Here is a 20666-nt window from a genome sequence, read left to right on the forward strand (position 1 = left end):
CTCTCAGAGTCTCCCTTTTCCCCCAGTTATGGGATGCCCAAGTAAACCCTTTTTGATTGATGAAATCTTTCTTTAACTATGTCTGTTAGATTTTGACTTCTGTTCCTATATGGAAAACCATCCTGGCATTATTTGTTTGTTCATTTTTAAGAGCTGCATTTGTCTGCATTCATTAGGTTTAGGTTATTTCTTAGATTAACTCTCTGAGGATCTAAGAGAAGATTTCTGATCTTTCATGGAGAACCTGATGTTTGCACAGATTCAGAATAACCCAATAATTCTCTGCCTACTCTGGACTAAGGGGCACTGTCATGGTTTTATGGTCCCACAGTTAGATTGGCAGTTTGAGACCTTTCCCAACTTTGTTTCAAACTACTACGTACAGAAGCTTCTTACCTCATGGAAAGTAATCATTCACTTCTCGACCCTATACGTGCCAGACAATGTAGCCTCTGGCATCTCATCTCAAAAAGCCTACCATGTAACATTTGGTTTACAATTTGGGAGACAAGGTGTTTTTCAATACATTTTTTTAAAAAAATAGACAAAATGTCAAAATTCTTCAAATTAGCAGTGACCTATTCAGAGACTAACAGAACTTTATATTTTAAACTTTCTACCAATTCATCAGTAACTTCTTATAAAATTCTCCCTCCATTGGTCCAATTTTATTTGCTCAGTTTTGGTTTATTAGATAGAAGTAAAAGTTTTAAAACAAAACAAAACGACAATCATCCCTGGCCATTTGTTCAAAGTATAATTTAGGAGTGGAACACATGAAGTCTGTATTGCATATACCTTGCTCTCTGATGAGTGTGTAACTTCTCCCTGTTCAGCTTTTACCAACAGCAAGTTGCTGGTTTCCATTCTTCTTCCCATCTTTATTAAACCCCTGAGTAGAAAGCCTTGAAATTCTTCCCTAAAGAGTGTCTTTGCTTTGGCCTTTTCTTTGGTTGTAAGAAACTAATGACTGATAAATATTTGGAAGCCAGTAGTTAAGAATTCTGTCATTTGTCATGCTAACACTCAACTTGCATACACTTCTGGTGGCATTTAAAATCAGTTGAATTCTTTTGAATAGCAGCATGCCAGTGTGTAGCAATAACAATTAACACAGAATTTTTCTGGACTTGTTTTACTTCCAGAAACTCAACCTATGGAAACAAAACATGATAAGCAATAATAAAAACAAAAATGATGCTGATGGTGATGGGATGGTGGTGATGGTGATGATGATGACAACCTCCAAATCATCAAATCCCATGGCCAATTTTGGCATCCCTACAAAGCCAAGCACTCCCCAATCAGGGGTACTCCTTCCCTCACCTCTGTACCCTAACCCTAGGTCATCCCATCCATGTCTATTGACCTTCTGCAAAAAATAACCACAAAGTCCTCATCACCATTGAGCTCCAAGTCCACTTTTTCACATGCCTTTTGGAGATACTCATATGCACACCAGAGCCATTTCACCCTTCGCGTCTCATCTGTCTTTTGTTTCCTTTTCCACTCCACAACCTTTGTTTAGGCCTTCAAGGCTTTATATCAGACCAATACTTCCCCACCAATCCTCAGAGTTGAAGGCTTTATAAAATTACAGTGTCCCAGGCCTCACCTAGACCTGCAGTTCAGGTACCTGTGTTTGTAACAACTTCCCAAGTGAATTCAATAAACAGCCACTAGGAATGGGAGGCAGGGACTGCAACTATCACAAAGGTCATCCTTTTTTTTCCAGACTCAGCTCCTTAACATGCATTCTACTTCCCATACTCCCCAGCCCTTTTCCTTTGTGTACGCATTTCCACCATCTGGAATGCCCTTTCTCCCAACTCGACTTGTCCAAAGCATATGCATTCTGTAAGTCTCAGCTCAAATGCCATGCTCTCTAAATATATTTGTCCTCAATAACCTCATAACCTCATTCAGAAATAACTTGTCTCTCTGGGACAGAAATAGAGAAACACTTGGGCTTCTTATTTTGCAGTTCTCTTTGATAATCTACAGACCAAAACCTGGATTGAAGACCACATCTGAGGATGACTTACAGGAAATAATGAGCACTGTTACAAAGCCCAAAGGTATCAGCATCAAGCCAAACACACTGATAGTCCCCACTCTGACTTTTTGCCCTGACTCCAGTGGCTGGATTTCTGCCTTGCTTCTGTGACAAAGTCCCCACCTTATACCTCAGTCCTATAACCACTGCCAGTAGTTCTCCTTCAGCAAAGTCCACCTTCAAGCAACTTGTCCAGCGACCTTCAGCTCTCCTGCTGTTACCTCTGTCTTCATCACTCTTCTTGTCCTGCACCCATCCCACCCAATATTTTGCAAGCTGAGCCTGTGCATAAGTATGTGCACATAGACACACACACACACACACACACACACATACACACAAGTCAGTAAATATTTACCAAGTACCTAGTATGTGTCAAGACTCTATGTAGGGTAGTAATGAAGCAAAATCACTTGTCCCAAATGAATATACTACAAATTAATTATAGATGATTTAGGAATAATGGTTTATGACATCACTGCTCATCTCTATGAGTACAAATATTTGAGAGCTGTAATTACATAGCAATATATTCTTAGATGGCTTCAAATTAAACCTGTCAATTTACTGGAAACAGCCTCCTTACAAGTGAGAAAATTCTTTCTCTTTATCTCCCTTGCAGGTCTAACATTTACTGTGTATCTTTCACACAATAAATTCTTAACTATTTAGTGAATGAGTAGATCTGTTCTTGCCTTTTCTGTCAATGGGTGGGAGGAGTGAGGGCAAGTTGATTCCCAAAGAAATAGTTTTTACTTTCTTTACCAGAAAAGGAAAGAATAAAACAGGGCATGTCTGGCCTAACACTGTTGATGTTTCCCAAGCTGAGAGCTGTGCTGAGAATACAAAGAAGGCCAGCTATCTTCTCTGCCAAATGAACTCAGCAAACTTTATTTAGTCCCTGAAGCCACTGCACTGGACCTCAACTTCTCCCACACATTCTTCCTTTTCTAAGGTGGAGCGACAGCTCGAGGGCAGAATACAGAACTCCCCTGAATCCCAGAGTCTCTGAACTCCTGTTCCACATGTCATCTCTGTCAAACAAATCACTAGTCACTAATCAGATAAAGAAAACAATTTGGGCCAGTGTGAGCATAATGCCAAATAGAAAGCCTCCAGTCAGTGTCACCCCCAAACACCTATTTTTCTAAGTGCCATTTCCAAAGGTAATGCACTGAATAATAAGAACGTTTAAAAACCTGGAATATCACTCAATCTGTCACTGTCCTTAACATGATGTCAATTAATTAAGGATGGCATTTAAATAATGTGTTCACATTTTACTTTCCAACTCCAACTATTTCCTTATGTGGGATTGGCAATGATGATGATAAAGATCTTCTGATATCAGAAAGAAGACTGAGACAGTGAGATACATACTTATATTGGATCCTTTAAAAAGTATTTTTCTTAGTTTACTGTGTGAGAATCTTTCCTCTGTTGGCTACTGAACACTGAGCTCTGCTACAGGCCACACCAAAGCCATGCAGGAAGCCCATCTGAGCTGGTTTCAAGAAGAAACTTAAGACTTCTCATCACAGAGCTAGGACATGTCTTTCCACATCTTTCATGGAGGCTCTGCTGTCAAGCAAGCAGTTTTTCTACGAGAAAGCTCAGCAACCCGTTGCTTGCTGTGTTACTGGGACCATAATGTGTATGCTTTTATAGTACATTCTCCTCAAGACAAAACAGTAAGATATCACAAATGTTTCATCCATTCACGTGCTACATAAAAAGAAAATCATAAGGTGTGCCTTTTATTTTAATTTCCAAAGAGACTGAATTCTAACCAGCCTTGAGTCAGTGATATTGGTCTCCCTGAAGTGCAACTAACTGGTGGCATTCTATCAACTTTTTCTTACATAACAGTAATTTAAAAAATTCTGTATGTACAAAATGTTAATAGGCTTATTAAATTTCCTCCAAGGCTTATTAAATAATTACATTATTTTATTGTACTTTTTTACCTTTACCAAAACCTTAATATCTTCCCTTTAGCCTCTGATTCATCAGAACCCCTTAGAAGAGGATGATGGTTTCACCAAAAAAGGATCAAAAGTCCTTTGAGGCTTATCTAGTGCTAGAGAATCCTATGAAATTCAATTGTGGATAAAAACAAAAGTCCTAAATTTTTCTGTTTGGCATTAACCCCATATTGCCTCTTAGCACATTTTCCTCTCCTGAAATCACTGAGAGAAGAAAAGTGATAAGTAGGTGCAGCCCGCACAACTTGACCACAAACAAATTATTCTACTTTCCTTATTTGAGAGTTCATTGAGCAGTAGATCAGGGAAAGACAGAGTTTATCAAATATCTAAATTTTACCGAAGGATTCTGTCAACATGAAACTTAATATTTACTACATAGAAGCCTAGTGTTTAAATCAAACAGCATAGGGTGTGCAGACATCTGCTCCTTTGTCCCAAATTCTAATCTGGAGTGCACAAAAAGCTGAAAGTCTGAATGACCTCTAATCCATTCCCCGTTATACCTTTGTTCTCCTGTTCAGTGCTTCAGAAGACATTTCTTCTGCTGCTGCATTTAGGACCCCTTGGGAGGGACCTTACCTCCCTAGAGAAAATCTATGGATATAAGAGTTCTGGTTAATAGATGCTGAGAGCTGGGAGGACAGGGATCGATTTTAAATACAATAGGATTATGTTAGGGCAATTGGGGAAATCTGAAAAAAAGTGTAGATATTAGATAAGATGAAAATGTATTGAAATGGAAAAAGAGAGACACTCAATTAGAAAAGCAAATGCAACAGCTTGTATAATGATATCATTTAACATATATATGTTTTGGACATATATATGTTTCGGACATATATATTTTGTGAAAGAACATACACTAAGGTGCTAAGAATATACACTAAGAATATAATTTCCAGTGGTAGGAATATGAATTTTCTCTAATTTTTGGTTGTCCATATCTTCTAATTACACAAAATGCACTGATGTTTTTTCCATAATAATAAGAGGATATTAAAAATAAAATGTGGGGGAACTCAAATGTCCTAATCACTTGGAAAATAGAACTAATGATGGTGTTAAGACCATATATGGTTGAAAAAGAAGACAGAAATTAATTCTTTTACTACCATCATTCCCATGCCACTTCTCACCAAAGGCAAACATCAGTAACCTCTCCTGACTATTTTGCTAAAGATGCTATGGGATAAGTGTTATTATTATAATAGATTGTATAATATTAACATATTAACACATACTCTATTTTTCAAATCATTTTGAAAGTTTTCTTCCTTGAATCAGGTTTGGGACATGGTATTACTTACACCCTGGTAGTCAGGTGAACTTTATGAGATCAATACACCTGCCTGGGTTTAGGCAGGCTAGTACAGCCTCCAATTTAGGTTTATCCCTGAGAAGCCAAAGGTATCTTGACTAACCAAGAGAAGGACCCTGGTGCAAAGCCCCCTGTGATCCATCCATGTGAATGAGAAGAATAAAGGTGGGTGAATGATTACCACTTAGATTCATTTCTGGTTGAATCTATGAAAGTTAGGGATTAAGAGTTGGACAACCCAGAGAGTGGTGTCCAGGGACATGGACCACAATCCATCCTTGGCCTTGTCACGTTCAACTTTTTTACATGATTACTTAGATGAAGATACAGCATCATCAAACTTGAAAATGACACCAACAAATTTTATGAGAGAATCTAAAGAGATCTCTTCCCATTGGAAACAGATGAAAAAAAAAAAAACCACAATAGCTAAAACTCACATATGCCAGACTCCTTTCTAAGTGCTTTACAGATACTAATTTATTTATTACTAATAATAACCTTTTGGGTTAAGTCACCTATCACCCTATAGGTGATATAGGGATATATCACCTATATCAACTGTTGTCAGAGATCATGTAGGGTAGTGGTATAGATTGTGAAAATTTCTGACAATCTGTCTAAGTTAAAACCTAGCACTATGGTTATGTTCTGTGTGAACTTGAGACAATTATTTATTCTGTCTATGCCTCAGTGTCCTCATCTGTAAAAATTAGGATAATAGTTGATTCATTCAACCAACATTTATCAAATATCACTCACTCCCTGACCTCAAGGAACTTGCCATTTCCTGAGGAAGGAAGACATGTATTATTCAACTAAATATAAGTCATTCTTCTTTCAGGGCTATAAAGTACTAGATGCATCACTCTTGTGTATAAAAGATATAGGCTGTTGGTTTGAGATTAATACTTAACATTTTGAGAAAAAATATTTTTGTACTCCATTTACAAAAAGTTTTAAAATATGGGTATAGGTGTTTAAATTTCTCAAGTACCATTTAACTAAATACTACTAAATGATCACTCTTCCTTCTGTGATCTTTTGATATGCTGAATTATGGTAACACATTTTCTACACTAAAATATCCTTGAAATTTTTAACCAATCCTAATTAATCATAGCATAGTACCTTCTTAATACTGTGTTGGATTTCAGTTGCATATAGTATATGCAGGACTTTTAAATCTAAGTAAAACTAGTCTTCCAAATGTTTTATTAATAAAATAGATTTTTTAATATCTAAGAGCTTGTTCTTTGCCCAGTATGATTAACTGAGCAATGATTGCTTCCACCAAAATTAAGAGAAAGAAAAATGCCACAAATGTAAATTGCAAATGAGAAGCAGGCAATGCCAACAGAAGCAGAAATTGCAAAACAAATTGTGACCCTTTAAGTTAAAATTAAATCACACTAGTATAATTGAAAAATGATTACATATTTCTACTTTCTATTCACTGGTTTTAAAACCTTTACTCAACTGCTCTTAAAAATCAGTAAAAGTAATTTTTGTTATACTTGACTTTTTTAAAGCCCTACTTTAAACTTTTCCGTAAGGTATATTAAATGTGCCACTTTGCAAATTAACCACTCACAGAGGTTACATAAGAAATGTTTGCCAGTTTAGGCTCTGTAAAGAAAATTTCAGTTTTGGTTTTAGATTCTGACAGATGGATCAGAGAATGTATGTGCACCGTTAGGTAGGACCAGATGTGTTAATTTGATTTCTGAGTTATTTTCTGAAAGATTTTCCACTTTTCAAAGAGCCCAAATTCCACACACATCAGCAAATTTGTGACTACAGAGCTATATTCTCAAGATTTACCAAGTCTTTTTCCCAGTCATGTTTTATGACGTGTTAAAGTTAATAGTAATTGTTTTCAAAGAGGTTTCTTCTATAGAAAAAGATATTCCAAATGGAATTTTAAAAACTGAAGTTTTAAGGTTCTCTTGAAATTAATTCATATCTATTTATAGAAGCAAAGACATAAATTTGCATGGGATTTTCCTTAGTCCAAAATAAGGGCAAGATATCCTAAGATATTCCTAATATTCCTATTCCTCAAGCAAATCTTGTGCTCAGTTTTTCTGAAAATCATCATTTCCTCAGTGTCAATTTTCTTGCATTCCTATGAAACCTGCATCCAGGAAGGAATCTGCTCATTGACTTCTAGTTGCCCACCCTTGCCAGAACGGTCCTATCAAGAATGGAAGCTAGTTGGAATTTACTCAGGGTGGGAGTAGACAGTACCTCTTCCAAAGTGATTCATTAAGTTACAAAAACATCATATAAGTGGGAGAAAAATGAAGAGTGATGTTCTCTGAGAAGAAATATTTGCTGCTGTCCCCAGAGCAGTAACAGCATAGGTCAGCTTTCTCTACAGTTTTCAAAAGGGTTCATCAACTGTGAAGTCAGTAATAGAATTCAATGCTGCCAAATGCACCCCTTGAAGCTGAGCATTAATGACACAACACCATCATTGTATAGAAACAGGCAAATATATTAACTTAATGATAGGCCAATGGACCCCCTAAGGAATGTAATTATATTGTGCTAGCTCTTGAACAAATGTTAGATCTTACAGAACTGTGTTATTGTTACTTTTTTCCCTCCTCTCAAAGACCTTTTGAAGTGTTCAAAGCAAAAGATGAGAGAAGACATGTGCTGCCCCCAAATCACAAAGGCGATTTGCTAAAATGAACCAGCCTGGTGCCCACAGAATCTCTACTTCCATTTTTCTCAAACTGAAAGTAGTGTCCACTGGTTTCAAAATTCCCTGTATAAAACAAAATACTCAATTCTGAAACACACCAACAGGCAGACATGGGCGAGACAATTCCAGTCTTACTTACATATTGGTTTCAGAAAGAAAAAAGGAAAAATACACACACAAAACGCAAAAACGCTACAGCTCAGGCTAATACTAGACTATTCTGATTTCCATATTTTTCTCTACCAAAATTGCCTCGGCCTCGAAATAATGTCCTTTCAAAAGAAAATGCTAATGATAATGTGTTAAATGGAAAAAGAAAAATGCAAAATTGTCTACCTGTCACGCAGTAACACACATGGTAACAAGAAATATACACAGGTAGACAAGGATAGAAAGATACATGGACAAGGCAAAGGCTGATTTGTTAGAACACTAGTGTGGTGGATGATTTTTTTTTATTTGAAGTCTTAGTAAAGTATTTTATTTTATTTTATTTTATTTTATTTTAATTACGAGTCAAAGACAGAGGTCACAAATTGCCAGCCCAGAGACAAAAGCCGTCCCACAACTACTTTTAACAAAGTCATTAACGTTTAACATTGAGGAGATTTTTGCATGAAGCCCTTAGTTTTTGGCTTCTAATGAAAAATGGAAAGATGTGGAAAAATCGGGTCCGTATTTCCACATGAGCTCAACCAGCCTGAGCTGTGAGGAGACCATCTGGCCTAGCCATGGTGCTTCCCAGCCAGTTGCCGCAGGCCCCCACGCCCAGCTCATTAACATCACCTGCCTGTGGCACCTGCATACGGGAATCCTAGCAAAGGCAACTGTCTTAAGAAAGTTACCATGACTCCATGCATGTTAATGAGACTTCTCTTTTCTCTCTTCGCATCTTTGCCTTCTGGATACCCCTTCAGTGGTCAAATTAGAAAATGTCTATATATTCACTTTCAGAAGTTACCTAATCTTCTGAGTATATATAGTGTAATAAAAATCTGGCAATTGACTCAGAAGACAGAGCAGTCAACTCTGATGATCATAATAATTAGTAATAATAATAAAAACACTTTGGGGACTGAGTTATCAAATTAGTCAATACTATTAAGTCAATAAGCACCACGCTTAAAAAATTAAATTAAGGGTTAGAATATGTTAGTGTTATATTAACAAAAATTCCCATGGAAACCAAACCAGAGTAGAATAATAAGAAGCTGGATATATATTCCACTTGCCTTTGATCCTTCTCTTTCTTTTAGGCCTAAGCTAATGGATGTGGTTGTGTTTGTCAAACAAGACACATGGTGCTAAATTAGCCCACTCAAGGAAAAATAAGGTACAAGTTTATCATTTCTAGTGCTCAAAATCATTTCTATGCCACTAAAACAGCAAGCCACCATAAATCTAAATATAAACTGACTGAGTATAAATGCAGATGCATGGACACTTAATAGCACACAACAGAGTGGCATGGTGTTTTTTGGCCTCTGTTTTCTTATAATATTGACATCCCCCCTGGCCTTTGTTAGAGGGACAGTTCTTACCTTGTTAATGGTCCCAGGTCTCCTGAGTCTTGGCTTCCAGCTTCACTGGGAGTGCTCACTGATTTCGAGGAGGGAGACATAGGGGTTGGGACTAAATAATGAAAATAACAGGTATCCCATGTTAAAAAATGCAGCGACTGCACTGGAGAAGAGCAGTGTCAGACAAATCAAAACAAATGGGCCCAAATTAAAGTGGTTGTATGGCCAGGAGAGATTAAGATGGGATAAGGAAAAAAAAAAAAAAAAAAAAAGGAAAGAAAAGGAAGAAAGTCAAGTGAATTTTTCATATTTTGGAAATTAAAATTTGAAATGAATTTAGACAGAATTAACTTAGGGATTCTAAGGCCATGTCCACCTTAACAAAGTGAAATGGAGAATCAAAATAGCTATCCAGATATTTCAACTCAAATATCTCTCTAGGGTGACCTATCCAGATAATTTCAATTCTCCACTTTATTTTGTTAGTATAGATGTGACCTATTAAAAAAGTGGGTGTCTATAAAACTTTGAAACATTATGGAATAAGTAATTCTGAATAATTTTAAATCATCAAAGAGAGAGAGGAAAGTCTGTTGTATGTCTACATTGGAGGGAAATCAATTCTCTGTGGAATATAAACTGCATTTACTATGCGAGACTAAATGACAGATAGAGAAAGGGTAAATGTTGAACCTGGTAATTTAAAAATCTTTTTCAAAACAAAGGAAAATGCCAGGCGGCTTTATTTTTACATTTAATGAATAGTTTCATCCCATTGTATTGTTTACTGTGTTTGGAACTTGCTTCCCTTTGCCTGCGGCAGCGCTAGAAGGTACTGCCATGGGCACAAAAGTAAACAGCCATTCTAAAGACCGGAGAAATAAGTTCGAAGATTGAGGTCAGTGCAAGCTGAAGATCTGACACAAGGATAAGAAAAGAAAAAAGGTACAGGAAATGTAAATGTATATATATATTTTTTCTGTCCTTCAGGTACAAGCCAAACGTCCTTCAGATAGAAGCTGCACCAAATAGCCAAGATGGCTCCAGGCCAGACAAATTCAGGGGGTTCTCAATATCACACATGCCAGAGAAGCCATATGGGCAGAAAGAAACTTCAATACATAAGTGTAGATTCCCATTTGGTTTCAATCATGTGCAATTTCCTTTTATTTATTTAATAGAGTAAAGGGTTTAACTATTTTGTCCAAATCCTATAACACAATGGCAGATCTGTCATGAAACTAGGAATTTCGTGAGCTCCCATAATTAATTCACTGATTACCCTCTGTAGTAAGTCAGAGGGTAAGTTGGAGAGATGGGTGAAAACTGAAAATGGGCACCACTCTCACCAAGTCCCCTGGCAGGAATGCAGGGATAGCTCAGAATTTGGCCATAGTGGTCATGGTTTAGAGATATTTAACTGTTTTGTTCTTAAAGTTTAATTGCTGGCTTTATTTAGAATAGAGGAAAATAGGACATACGACTATGGGGCTTAACCAGTGTTCACACTGCAACAGAATCTCAAAGGCTATTTTGAGGCAAAAACATAATGGATTACTGCAAAGTGTCTACATTATGTCACAAGTCAACTAAGTATTAAGAAGTTTGTCAGCTCCTCAAAGAAGGTCCATCAGCCAAATATCCCAAAGGTTACATCTTCCATACCATAAAGAAGTTAAACGAAGTAACCAACATCTTGTAGGGGCTCCTTCTATAATTGTTAGACATATGATTTTACCTAATGCAAACTGAGGGTCAGTATAAAATACTTTTTTATGGTGTTTTAATTGTGTGTGTATATATTAAATTATATCCAGTAACACTTAATAATTCATTAGCTTATTACATATTGCTTTTTCTTACTTATATTAATAAAATACTTGTCATTTTGTTGTACATGGGACAATTTTTATTCTTAGTTTAAGTAACTATGGAAATAAATAAAAATTTATTTTAATATAAAAGCCAATGGTGGGATTTAAAAAAACAAACCATTTTGAAATGAAGACTTGATATTGTATCTACTTATATGCATTATTTTTAAAGTCTTTTTTTTTTTTTTTTTTTTTTTTACTATATTGGCTATCATGTAGTTTCACAGACACCCCAGGATTATCCTGAAATGTATGGAAAGCAAATGGATAAAGAGAAATAAAATAAATGATCACATGAGAGATACACAATGAAGTGACAGAATAAACACATCATGTAGAAGTTTGCCTTCAACACAAATAAACCAAATAATTCAATATCCAAACCCTAGTCACAAAATGAGATTGTGGACAATTAACTACAAATGAATGAGTTGGAGGAGGGGTGTTGCAATAAAAATGCCAATTAGCAGTGAAACCAAGATCTACAATAGACTTGAATAAATTTAAACTTGTTAAGTAGCTGTTAATTTGTCACTATTTTAAGTTTTCCTTCACATTTCCCACTGAGCTTTCTATTTTCATCATGGAATAATTCTATGCCTGTAGTGGTTATGAAATTCATAACCAGATTCACAGTATTTAGGTTGGCAGAGAAAGGCTGGGATTCAGTGATGGAAATGAAGAACAATTTAAGAAAAAAATTCCAAGATTTCTTGTGTTTACCATGTGGCAACTCGTTTAACAAGTATAAAATAATCTACTAGTACACAGTAGAGAAGGTTGACCATATAATCAGTCAATAAGCAGCAATCTGTCTTTCCATCTCCTTCCAGCCCCCTCAATTCCAAAAATAAATACAGCTGAACCATAAGCCACAGAATTTCTTCAAAAATAAAAATAAAAGAGACGTAAAAGAATAGTAAACGCTGGACATGGTAAATCCCATGCAAGCCAAATTTAAGAAAACAGTAACACCGTTTAGGTACCTAGAGGGGGCTCCGGTGATATACCAATGCTTTGCAAAAGAGCCTCTGTCTCTCTGCGTTTGCGATCCAGATCAGAGTCGTCCTGAACAGGTTCTTTCTTTTGCTGCATATCAGCCTAAAAAGAGTAGATGCCAGTAAAAAAAGTTAATAACAGAACTAAGTACATGCTTTTCCTGGCTTAAACTGAAAGTGGTAAATGAGTGGCAGTGAAGACCAAGCAAAAGCCATAAATAGATATAATCATGTGTATAAAGGATGAAAAAACACTGCAACTGCTCCACTTAATAATTACTAACCCTGTGCTTTCTCTTTTGTTTGAAGGTTTTTTTTCCCCTGCTTTTATCGCATGGTATGAAAGTTTCTCTCACTCAGTTTTGAAAGAAACCATCAGAGTTAAGTATTTCTGACTGGGATAATATGGATTATTATTTTTTTAATTGTTTGCCTTTTTCAACCCCATTGTCCCTTCTGGGAAGACATACTATCTATCAATTCTTGATGAGTGCGTGTTTATAATATTCACGCCCCATGTTGGAATTATGAAAACAAAGAATTACTGGGATCTGGCTAAAAAATAAAACTAGTTCTGAAATCTGTAACTGTAAAATACACTCTGTATCAGCAATCTAATTTTACCATGGTTTAAAATAAACCATGCTACAATATTTATTGAGGCATGTGAGCAATATTGATATCTAAGTGTTGTTACTTAATTCTGATTTTCACAGGCTTCCATTAAATATATTAACTCAAGGGAGAAAATTATCTTGTAGAAAAATATAGAATAAAAAAATCATTCAGAAGAAATTTCCCAAATTCTGTCAAACAAACACAGGGCTTCATATAGACAGATCCTATGTCTGGTTCGTGTTTTCTATAGGATAGGAACAACAAAATACAGGTTAAAGAAGGTCATCGGTGGGATTCTGGGCTAATTAAACATTCAGGTCTTTTCTTTTTCCTAACACAGTTAATTGCTTAAGACAAGGCATTTATCCCACATCTGAAACATGGTAACATCCTGCTTCATGATAAAGCTTTGAGAGTTTACAAAAGTGAAGCTATCTTAAGGTTGTCAAAAGTCAAGTATCCAGTTACCAAACACACCCTTCTCCCCAGGGGCAAGTTGGGTACCCTAACAGGTATATTATCTGCTTCAAGGGTAGCCGGGTACATTTCAAAGCACCAAAGCATAATTTACATCATGGCATCTGAAGCAGAAAAAGTCCATGCAACTTTTACTTCCAGATGACAATCTACACACTGATTATAAGCAAAATGCATCTCTGCACATAATGCTGGGCTCGACACTTTTGTTATTATTCATCTCAGGCTTAAAATGCTCTCATATTTGAAGTCTATCTGTCATTTGAGGAAAAACTGTCATTGTGGGGGTTGATGAAGGCTAATGAGAGCACTAGAGGCTTTCTGGCACTCTCACCTAGCCCAAAATTCTGAAATGACAGCTTAATCTCTATCCGTGAAGATAGCAAAGTTCACATTCTTTTCCAATTTTAACATTTAAACTTATTGAAGAAAGTTCCAAAGTATATGCGCACAACAGAGGCAAAGATAGAACTAAAATAGGAAGAAGGGCCTTGCAGAGTGAGGATCTATATCAACATTCACATATCAGAAAGTTAAAAAAAGGAAGGAGGAAATCAAACAAAAGGGAATTACCATAGAAGTTACTGAAATACAAATGGAAAAACTAAGATAAGCAAAATCCATCTTAGGAAGCCAGTATGAAACAATATAATTTTACAGTGGAGAGTTTAGCCATCACTGGACTTTCAGCTTTACTGAGAGCAGATATGTGTTTATTTTGTTCACCACTATATCCTCACAGTAAAGCTGAGAGGTTAAGTATCTGACTTGAGCTCCGGTCATTAGCTCTCAGTTCAAGAGTTTGAGCCTCATGTCAGGCTCTGTGCTGACAGCTCAGAGCCTGGAGCCTGCTTCGGATTCTGTGTCTCCCTCGCTGCCCCTACCCCACTCATGTTCTGTCTGTCTGTCTCTCTCTCAAAATTTAACATTAAAATTTTTTTAATGTATTGAATAAATGAACAATTACCTCCCTTTGGTAATTGTTATTCTATAACTATAGAATCTTAGAATTCTACATCCTTCCGCCAACTGCACTCTGTTCAGCAAGCGCCTTTACAACAGCACTGTTAGGAGTCCTCTAAACTTTCAGTGACCCAGTGTTCATAACAGAGTCATTGCTATATCCTAGCAACAAAAAGAGTCATTAACCTTTCCTCATTCTTTTAACAAAAACGTAGTGAAGGACAACAGAGTGTCAACGGTAATGAGACAAAGAGGTTCTAATGGAGCTTAAATAGAGCGAACCGAAGATCTGCCTAATCCTTTCCTTTCCAATAAACTTAGAATATATTATCTAAAACTTTCTGTCATGTATGTCCTATGCAGAAAGGCACAGAATTTTTTTTTTAATTTATTCTTTAAGCATTAAACATTTAAGAAACACACTAGAGGGCATGTCACACATCAGCATGCATAACCATACACTGTGCAAAAACAGCACACCTGAATTCCTCCTCCAAAATTTCATTCCTTTTCATACAGGTGCCTCTACAACTCATTCTCTGCCTTCCACCTTCTTTAATTCTTAAGGAAGAAGGCAATATAATGACATATATTAGTAAGGACAAATGTCCATCTAGATGTAACAAAAGCTTAAGAAAGCTATCAGCACTCAAAGGTGACAAGGAAAATGCAAACTTAGGTAACTGGGGCTTATTAGAAATAAAGGCAATTCCTATCTGTTACTAATTAGCACCTTAAACTAAACAGAGTGATACTACATCCAAGGCAGTTAGTTATACCAAGTGCTCTAGTCACGAAACTTTTGATTTTCTCCATGTAACTACTGTAGAATCCTAATATATTTTAATGACTCAATAGGAGTGATTTCACATGCTAGCAATTAAAAAATGTGCTAGGTGTCTTTCCCAGAAAACGCTATTTCTGTTTGCAAAGAGTAATCACAGCTGAGACCCAGGGAGGAAAATCAAAGGAAGCAAATTTGTCAGCTGAGAACTGTCAGTCACTTTTTCAAAGACAGCTCCATAGTTATTAGAGGAACAAGTGAGGACAGGCCAGGAAACCTCTGTCCGTCCTACCTTACAGCAATCCAGCAGAAGGCCAAGGACAGGACGAAACTTCAGGGTGGCCCCATTAAGGACACCTCATTGCATTAAAGCCAATTTTTCATGAAGTTGGGACTGAATCTGAAATGGTGGCCACTATATTTATTTTGAAATCATATTTCATCCATAATACCACAACCAAAAAAACAGTTGACATCCAAAGAAGCACAGGGTGGTAATTTTATACATGTATAGCTTTCTGGATTCTGTGGAGATAATCAACCTAGGTGGTCCTAACTCACACCAGTTTTCAGTCCTGGTAAAAAAATAGTCACTCAGATTGGCATTAAGAAGCATTTTGTTTCCTTTTTATTCTAAATTTGTGTCATTTAAAATATAAGCTTAAATAAAGTTAAAAATCAAGCCTATAAGTTAAGGCTATTGCTAACACTCTACAAACACCACAAAAACTAGAAAATCTTAAAACTCAGGAGTCAGTGACAGTTGACTGGGGCATCCCATAGACTCAAGATCAGAATTTCCAAGGATATTTGCAGGAAAGAATTCCAGATGTTTGGAAAAGGTGTCTGTGACCAGCATCTCAGACTAGTGCTAACTAGTTGCTGTGTTCACTCATGCACTCAATCATTCTTTGTTTAACCCTTTATTGAAGTCCTGCTAGGTGGCAGGATCTGTGCTAGACATTCACTTGAAAAACACCAGCCCTGTCCTCAAAAGCCTGCCCTCTCTTAGGAGAGAAAGACGAGTGAAGATGCAAACATACTGCTTTGTGCTAACTGGTTTGATGAGGTCAAGGATAGGGGCTGGACTAACTAGTCATGGTGGGAGAAAGGTATAAGAGAAGGTTTTCTGGAGGAAGTGACGTTTGAGGTGAGAACTGAAAGGCAGGTAGTTAATAGTGAGGAGAAGGACAATAGAGAGAAGTAGGAGAATGGTACAAGCAGTAAGTAAATATTCACAAACTCCCTGTCAAGAGAGAGTGTGGCCCGTACGGGATATGTGAGTAGCTGAGACTGGCCAGAATGTGGATTTAAGGAGAAAGAAGATGGGGGAGAAAAGAAAGTGCTGTCTTGTCCATCCAGGATCTGATGACCACTACAAGTTGGAGAAGGGGTAGTAAAAGAATGACCCCAGGTTTCTGTTTAGGGCCACGGGCTGGAAGAGGGGATCCTTCCTGAGACTGGAGATAAGGGCGGCTACCCTTAAGGCTTTGACTTCTGGGGCCCAGTATCCTCATTTGAAAATTCCAGGTTTCTTGCAGCTACAAAATGCTATAATTCCAGGAAACTGGAAGACTTGAATTATAAGATCCATCCAATAACAGTATTTTTGGAAAACGGCCTCATCAGCAGGATCCTGATAAATGTATGTAGCCAACCGTACGGGGTTGCATTCTCCTATTCTGGTTGCCAATCTCAGGAGCAGAATAACCACTGCTTCTTACTGACCAGTTCCTCTGTGCCTTATGTTCTCCTTACATCCTCACAGAACTCTGTAAGGTAAGCACCAATATTTTCCCCATTTTACACAAGGGAGAACAAGGTCAGAAGGGTCTCATACTCACTCAAGGCCATTCTGTGAAGGGCAGAGCCAGGTTTCCCAGCCACATCACCTCAAAAGCCTCGGGGCAAAATCACTGAATTTTCCCGCCTCTGTCTTACGGCAAAGTCTGCTCAGACAAACCAACTCATCACAGTCTACAAAAGTTACTCTGACCCAATTAAGGAAAGATCTTTTGCAGGGGGAAATGGGTTGCTGAGGAACAAGACAGGCTTTAAGGATGGTGTCGTCCAATGAATCGCAAAGTCTGGCCCTGGTCGGACCTTTCGAATCAAAACCTTTGAGATGGAGAGTGAGGGCTCGGTACTGCCACGGGAGCCCGTGGAGCAAGGTCAGGATATGACAGGCTTAACCCTGTGGAAACAAGGAAACTAAGACCGTTGCTTTAATTCCAGGCCCAGAAAATACAGAGCCCAGGTGTACCACACTTCCCACCACCTGCCACTGGCAACCTCCTAGGGCTCCATCTGCTGTGTAACGGGCCAAATCTCCATTGGGCAAAGCTGCCGGGTACAGAAACAGAAAGGGTGGCCCGTTTTGATCAGCCTTGTTTGCCTGCAATTCCCCACGCCCGCCCCCCCCCCCCCCATGGGTGAAGTGACAAAGACAAGGCAGACAGCATAATTTGGAACCGGATTTCCCATACCACATCACATTTTGTAGTAATTCTATGAAATTCAAGTTGGATATTAGAACGTCAGTTTAAAAGGAAACTGGTTATTAGTAAAGGATAACAGGTGCTATAAAACTATAGTAAGTGTTGACATTTGAAGGAAAGGAAGCATAATAACCTAATGCCTTTTTTGGCTTTGCCTGGAAATGAATAGCCATTCCTTGTCAATTCTCACCTCTACTTCACTCAAAGACTGCATACATAATAGCAAAGATCACCAAGAGAAAAACATTATGTGCACTGTCAAGGACAAATAAGACATGGCATCAATCAAAGTGTAATGGAACGGGAGAGATGTGAGATGGCAGGAGGCTAAAACACAATTGCAATTATGTTTTACTTTGTTGGGAAATAATTGTTACAAATCTGTTACCTTGGTCTCACACTCTTATAGTATGAAACAGAGCCTATCTAGATTGTAAGGCATCAAAAGACATTTTCTTTTTCCTTACAGAAAGACTCCAAGTATGGGACAGCTCTGGTTTCTAAACACACGAGTATATCACACATAAAGTTTCCTTCTCAGAAAACTATTCCAAACCACCTTTGGCGTCTGGTTTCTGTACAAGATGTGGGCTATTTCTACATGACCGCAACAAATTGGAGAATTAAAAATAAATTATTTGTTGGATTGAGCTAGGAGAAGAAAACATGACATGTCAGCAATGCACTGAACTGGGAATCCAGAGCCCTGGATTCTGGGTGTGACAGACAGAAAGTGATATTTCATCTCTGGGTTTCTGCTGCTTTGTGGGCATAACGAGGGGTGTCAGTAGAAAGCCTCTAAAATCTCTTCTAGTTTCAAAATGTCATAATTCTGTGTCCATGGAGCAGAGTCTACTACCATACTACCTACCCTCTCCCCAAGAGGGGGACATACTGCTTTCCCTCTATCAGACCTAGGATCCTTGTTTATGCTGAAAAACACACATCCCTTAGGAAACCATGGAGATCCATTGGCATCATTTTTCTATTGTTCTCCTAAAATGTTCTGGCTAGTAGTTTGTGTGTGTGTGTGTGTGTGTGTGTGTGTGTGTGTGTGTGTGTGTTTTAATGTTTGTTTATTTTTGAGAGAGAGCTTGCAAGCAGGTGAGGGGCAGAGAGAGAGGGACACAGAGGATCCAAAGCAGTCTCCGCACTGTCAGCACAGAGCCTAATGCGAGGCTTGAACTCACGAACTGTGTGATCATGACCAGAGCTGAAGTCAGATATTCAACCAACTGAGCCAGTCAGGCACCCCAGGCTAGTAGTTTTGAAAATTTTTTTTCTTAAAACTAACACATATTGGGGCTCTTGGGTTGTTCAGTCGGTGGAGTGTCTGACCCTTGATTTTGGCTCAATTCATGATCCCACAGCCTGTGGGATCAAGACCCTCATCAGGCTTCATGCTGAGCATGGAGCCTGCTTAAGATTCTTTCTCTTGGGGTGCCTGGGTGTCTCAGTGAGTTGGGCATCCGACTTTGGCTCCGGTCATAATCTCTCAGTTCATGAGTTTGAGCCCTGCATCGGGCTCTGTGCTGACAGCTCAGAGATACTTTTTAAGAGCCCTAACACATATTAAACACTTACCAGAGCCTGGGTACTACCAAGTGCTTTACAAGATTAACTCTTTTAATTCTCACAACCCCCCAAAAATATATATATTAGTATTCCTATTTTAAGGATAGGAAACCAAGATACAGAAAGGTTAAGAAATTTCTAACAATAGAGATTTCACGGACCACTTTCAGGGTGCTATTCAAGTCTAAGGTGAACCTGGGGCTTGGAGACCTCTGGACCATAGGTGGTGCTTGGCCAGGACACAGCAGGTGACAATGATCTCGTTACTCTGTGTATGCAGATACCCACTCATTTTGTTCAGAGATCCTAGAAGGATTCTTCTAGAGCATCCTCTTAATCATTTGACCAGTCCCTTAGAATCAAGTGATTTTCCTTTTTCCCTGCAACACCCCAATACCCAGTATTTACCTCTTTCTTTTTCCTCTCTTCTTCCTTCCGTTTCTTCTCTTCTCTTATCTGTGCTAAGCGCTGTTTTTTGCGCTCTAGCTCAGCTTTTAAGTCACTTTTGTCAGACATGTTGGTTTCCTTGGAGGAAAAGAAAAAAAATGTGAATATATAAAAATAACCTTTCTGTATTATCATTGAAAAAATCATTCAAAAGCTTGAAAATGTGACTTTTTGACCACAACAGGTTGTATTACGTAGCCTATGTCGAAGAATCAAAGAAACAAATGAAGTTAGATCTGGTCTCATGCTATGTAAATACCTTCCTTTTTATGTATTCATAAATATTTGAGGAAATACAATGGTATAATCTGTTCTGGTCTGAAGAATAATAGCAACTTCAGAATAAGCAAGACACTTTCTGTGCAAGTTTCTTAACAAATAAACAATAAATAAATAAATAAATAAATAAATAAATAAATAAATAAATAAGAGAATCAAAAAAGAACTTTCACCATGACTTCCAATTTAGACGATAATGCACCAATTCATCCCCACACTGAGAAAAGAACATAGGCTGTCATAAACCCTTAGAGATGTGCCCTGCTCAAATTTCTATGGACTCAGTAAACATTCCTCCACTGAGCCTGGGCACATAGATTTCATTTTGCCTAGCATTGTATGCATCAGGGAAGACAGCCACTAAAGACCTAACATGTCAATCTTCTTTTCCTGTAAAACTCCTCCCAAACTGTCACAATTAATTTTGTCTCCAGTACAATCCTATCTCTATAAAACGTTCATCTGCATACTGAACGCAATCGTGCTTATCCTGGCACTTTCCCTTCCAAAGCAAAAGATGTCTATGAACACATGAAATAGTAGGTAACACCATGGCAA

At 37.7% G+C, this 20666-nt stretch overlaps 1 protein-coding gene across 5 annotated transcripts in view; it reads right to left on the reverse strand.

The window, feature by feature from the left end:
• Positions 1-20666, reverse strand: part of DYNC1I1 (dynein cytoplasmic 1 intermediate chain 1) — a 313205-nt gene that overhangs the window by 261757 nt on the left and 30782 nt on the right. For 3 of the 5 annotated variants that reach the window (XM_053218428.1, XM_027071928.2, XM_027071927.2), the window contains exons 2-4: positions 19791-19907; positions 12456-12570; positions 9617-9758 (exon numbers count right to left, since the gene is read on the reverse strand). In XM_053218428.1, the coding sequence (XP_053074403.1) occupies positions 9617-9758; positions 12456-12570; positions 19791-19898 (365 nt within the window). In that variant the 5' untranslated portion in view covers positions 19899-19907. The remainder of the gene's footprint in view (positions 1-9616; positions 9759-12455; positions 12571-19790; positions 19908-20666) is intronic. The other 2 variants (XM_053218429.1, XM_053218427.1) reach the window with 1 other exon arrangement.

This window comes from Acinonyx jubatus, chromosome A2, assembly GCF_027475565.1.
Source record: "Acinonyx jubatus isolate Ajub_Pintada_27869175 chromosome A2, VMU_Ajub_asm_v1.0, whole genome shotgun sequence".
In the NCBI taxonomy this organism is placed as follows: Eukaryota; Metazoa; Chordata; class Mammalia; order Carnivora; family Felidae; genus Acinonyx; species Acinonyx jubatus.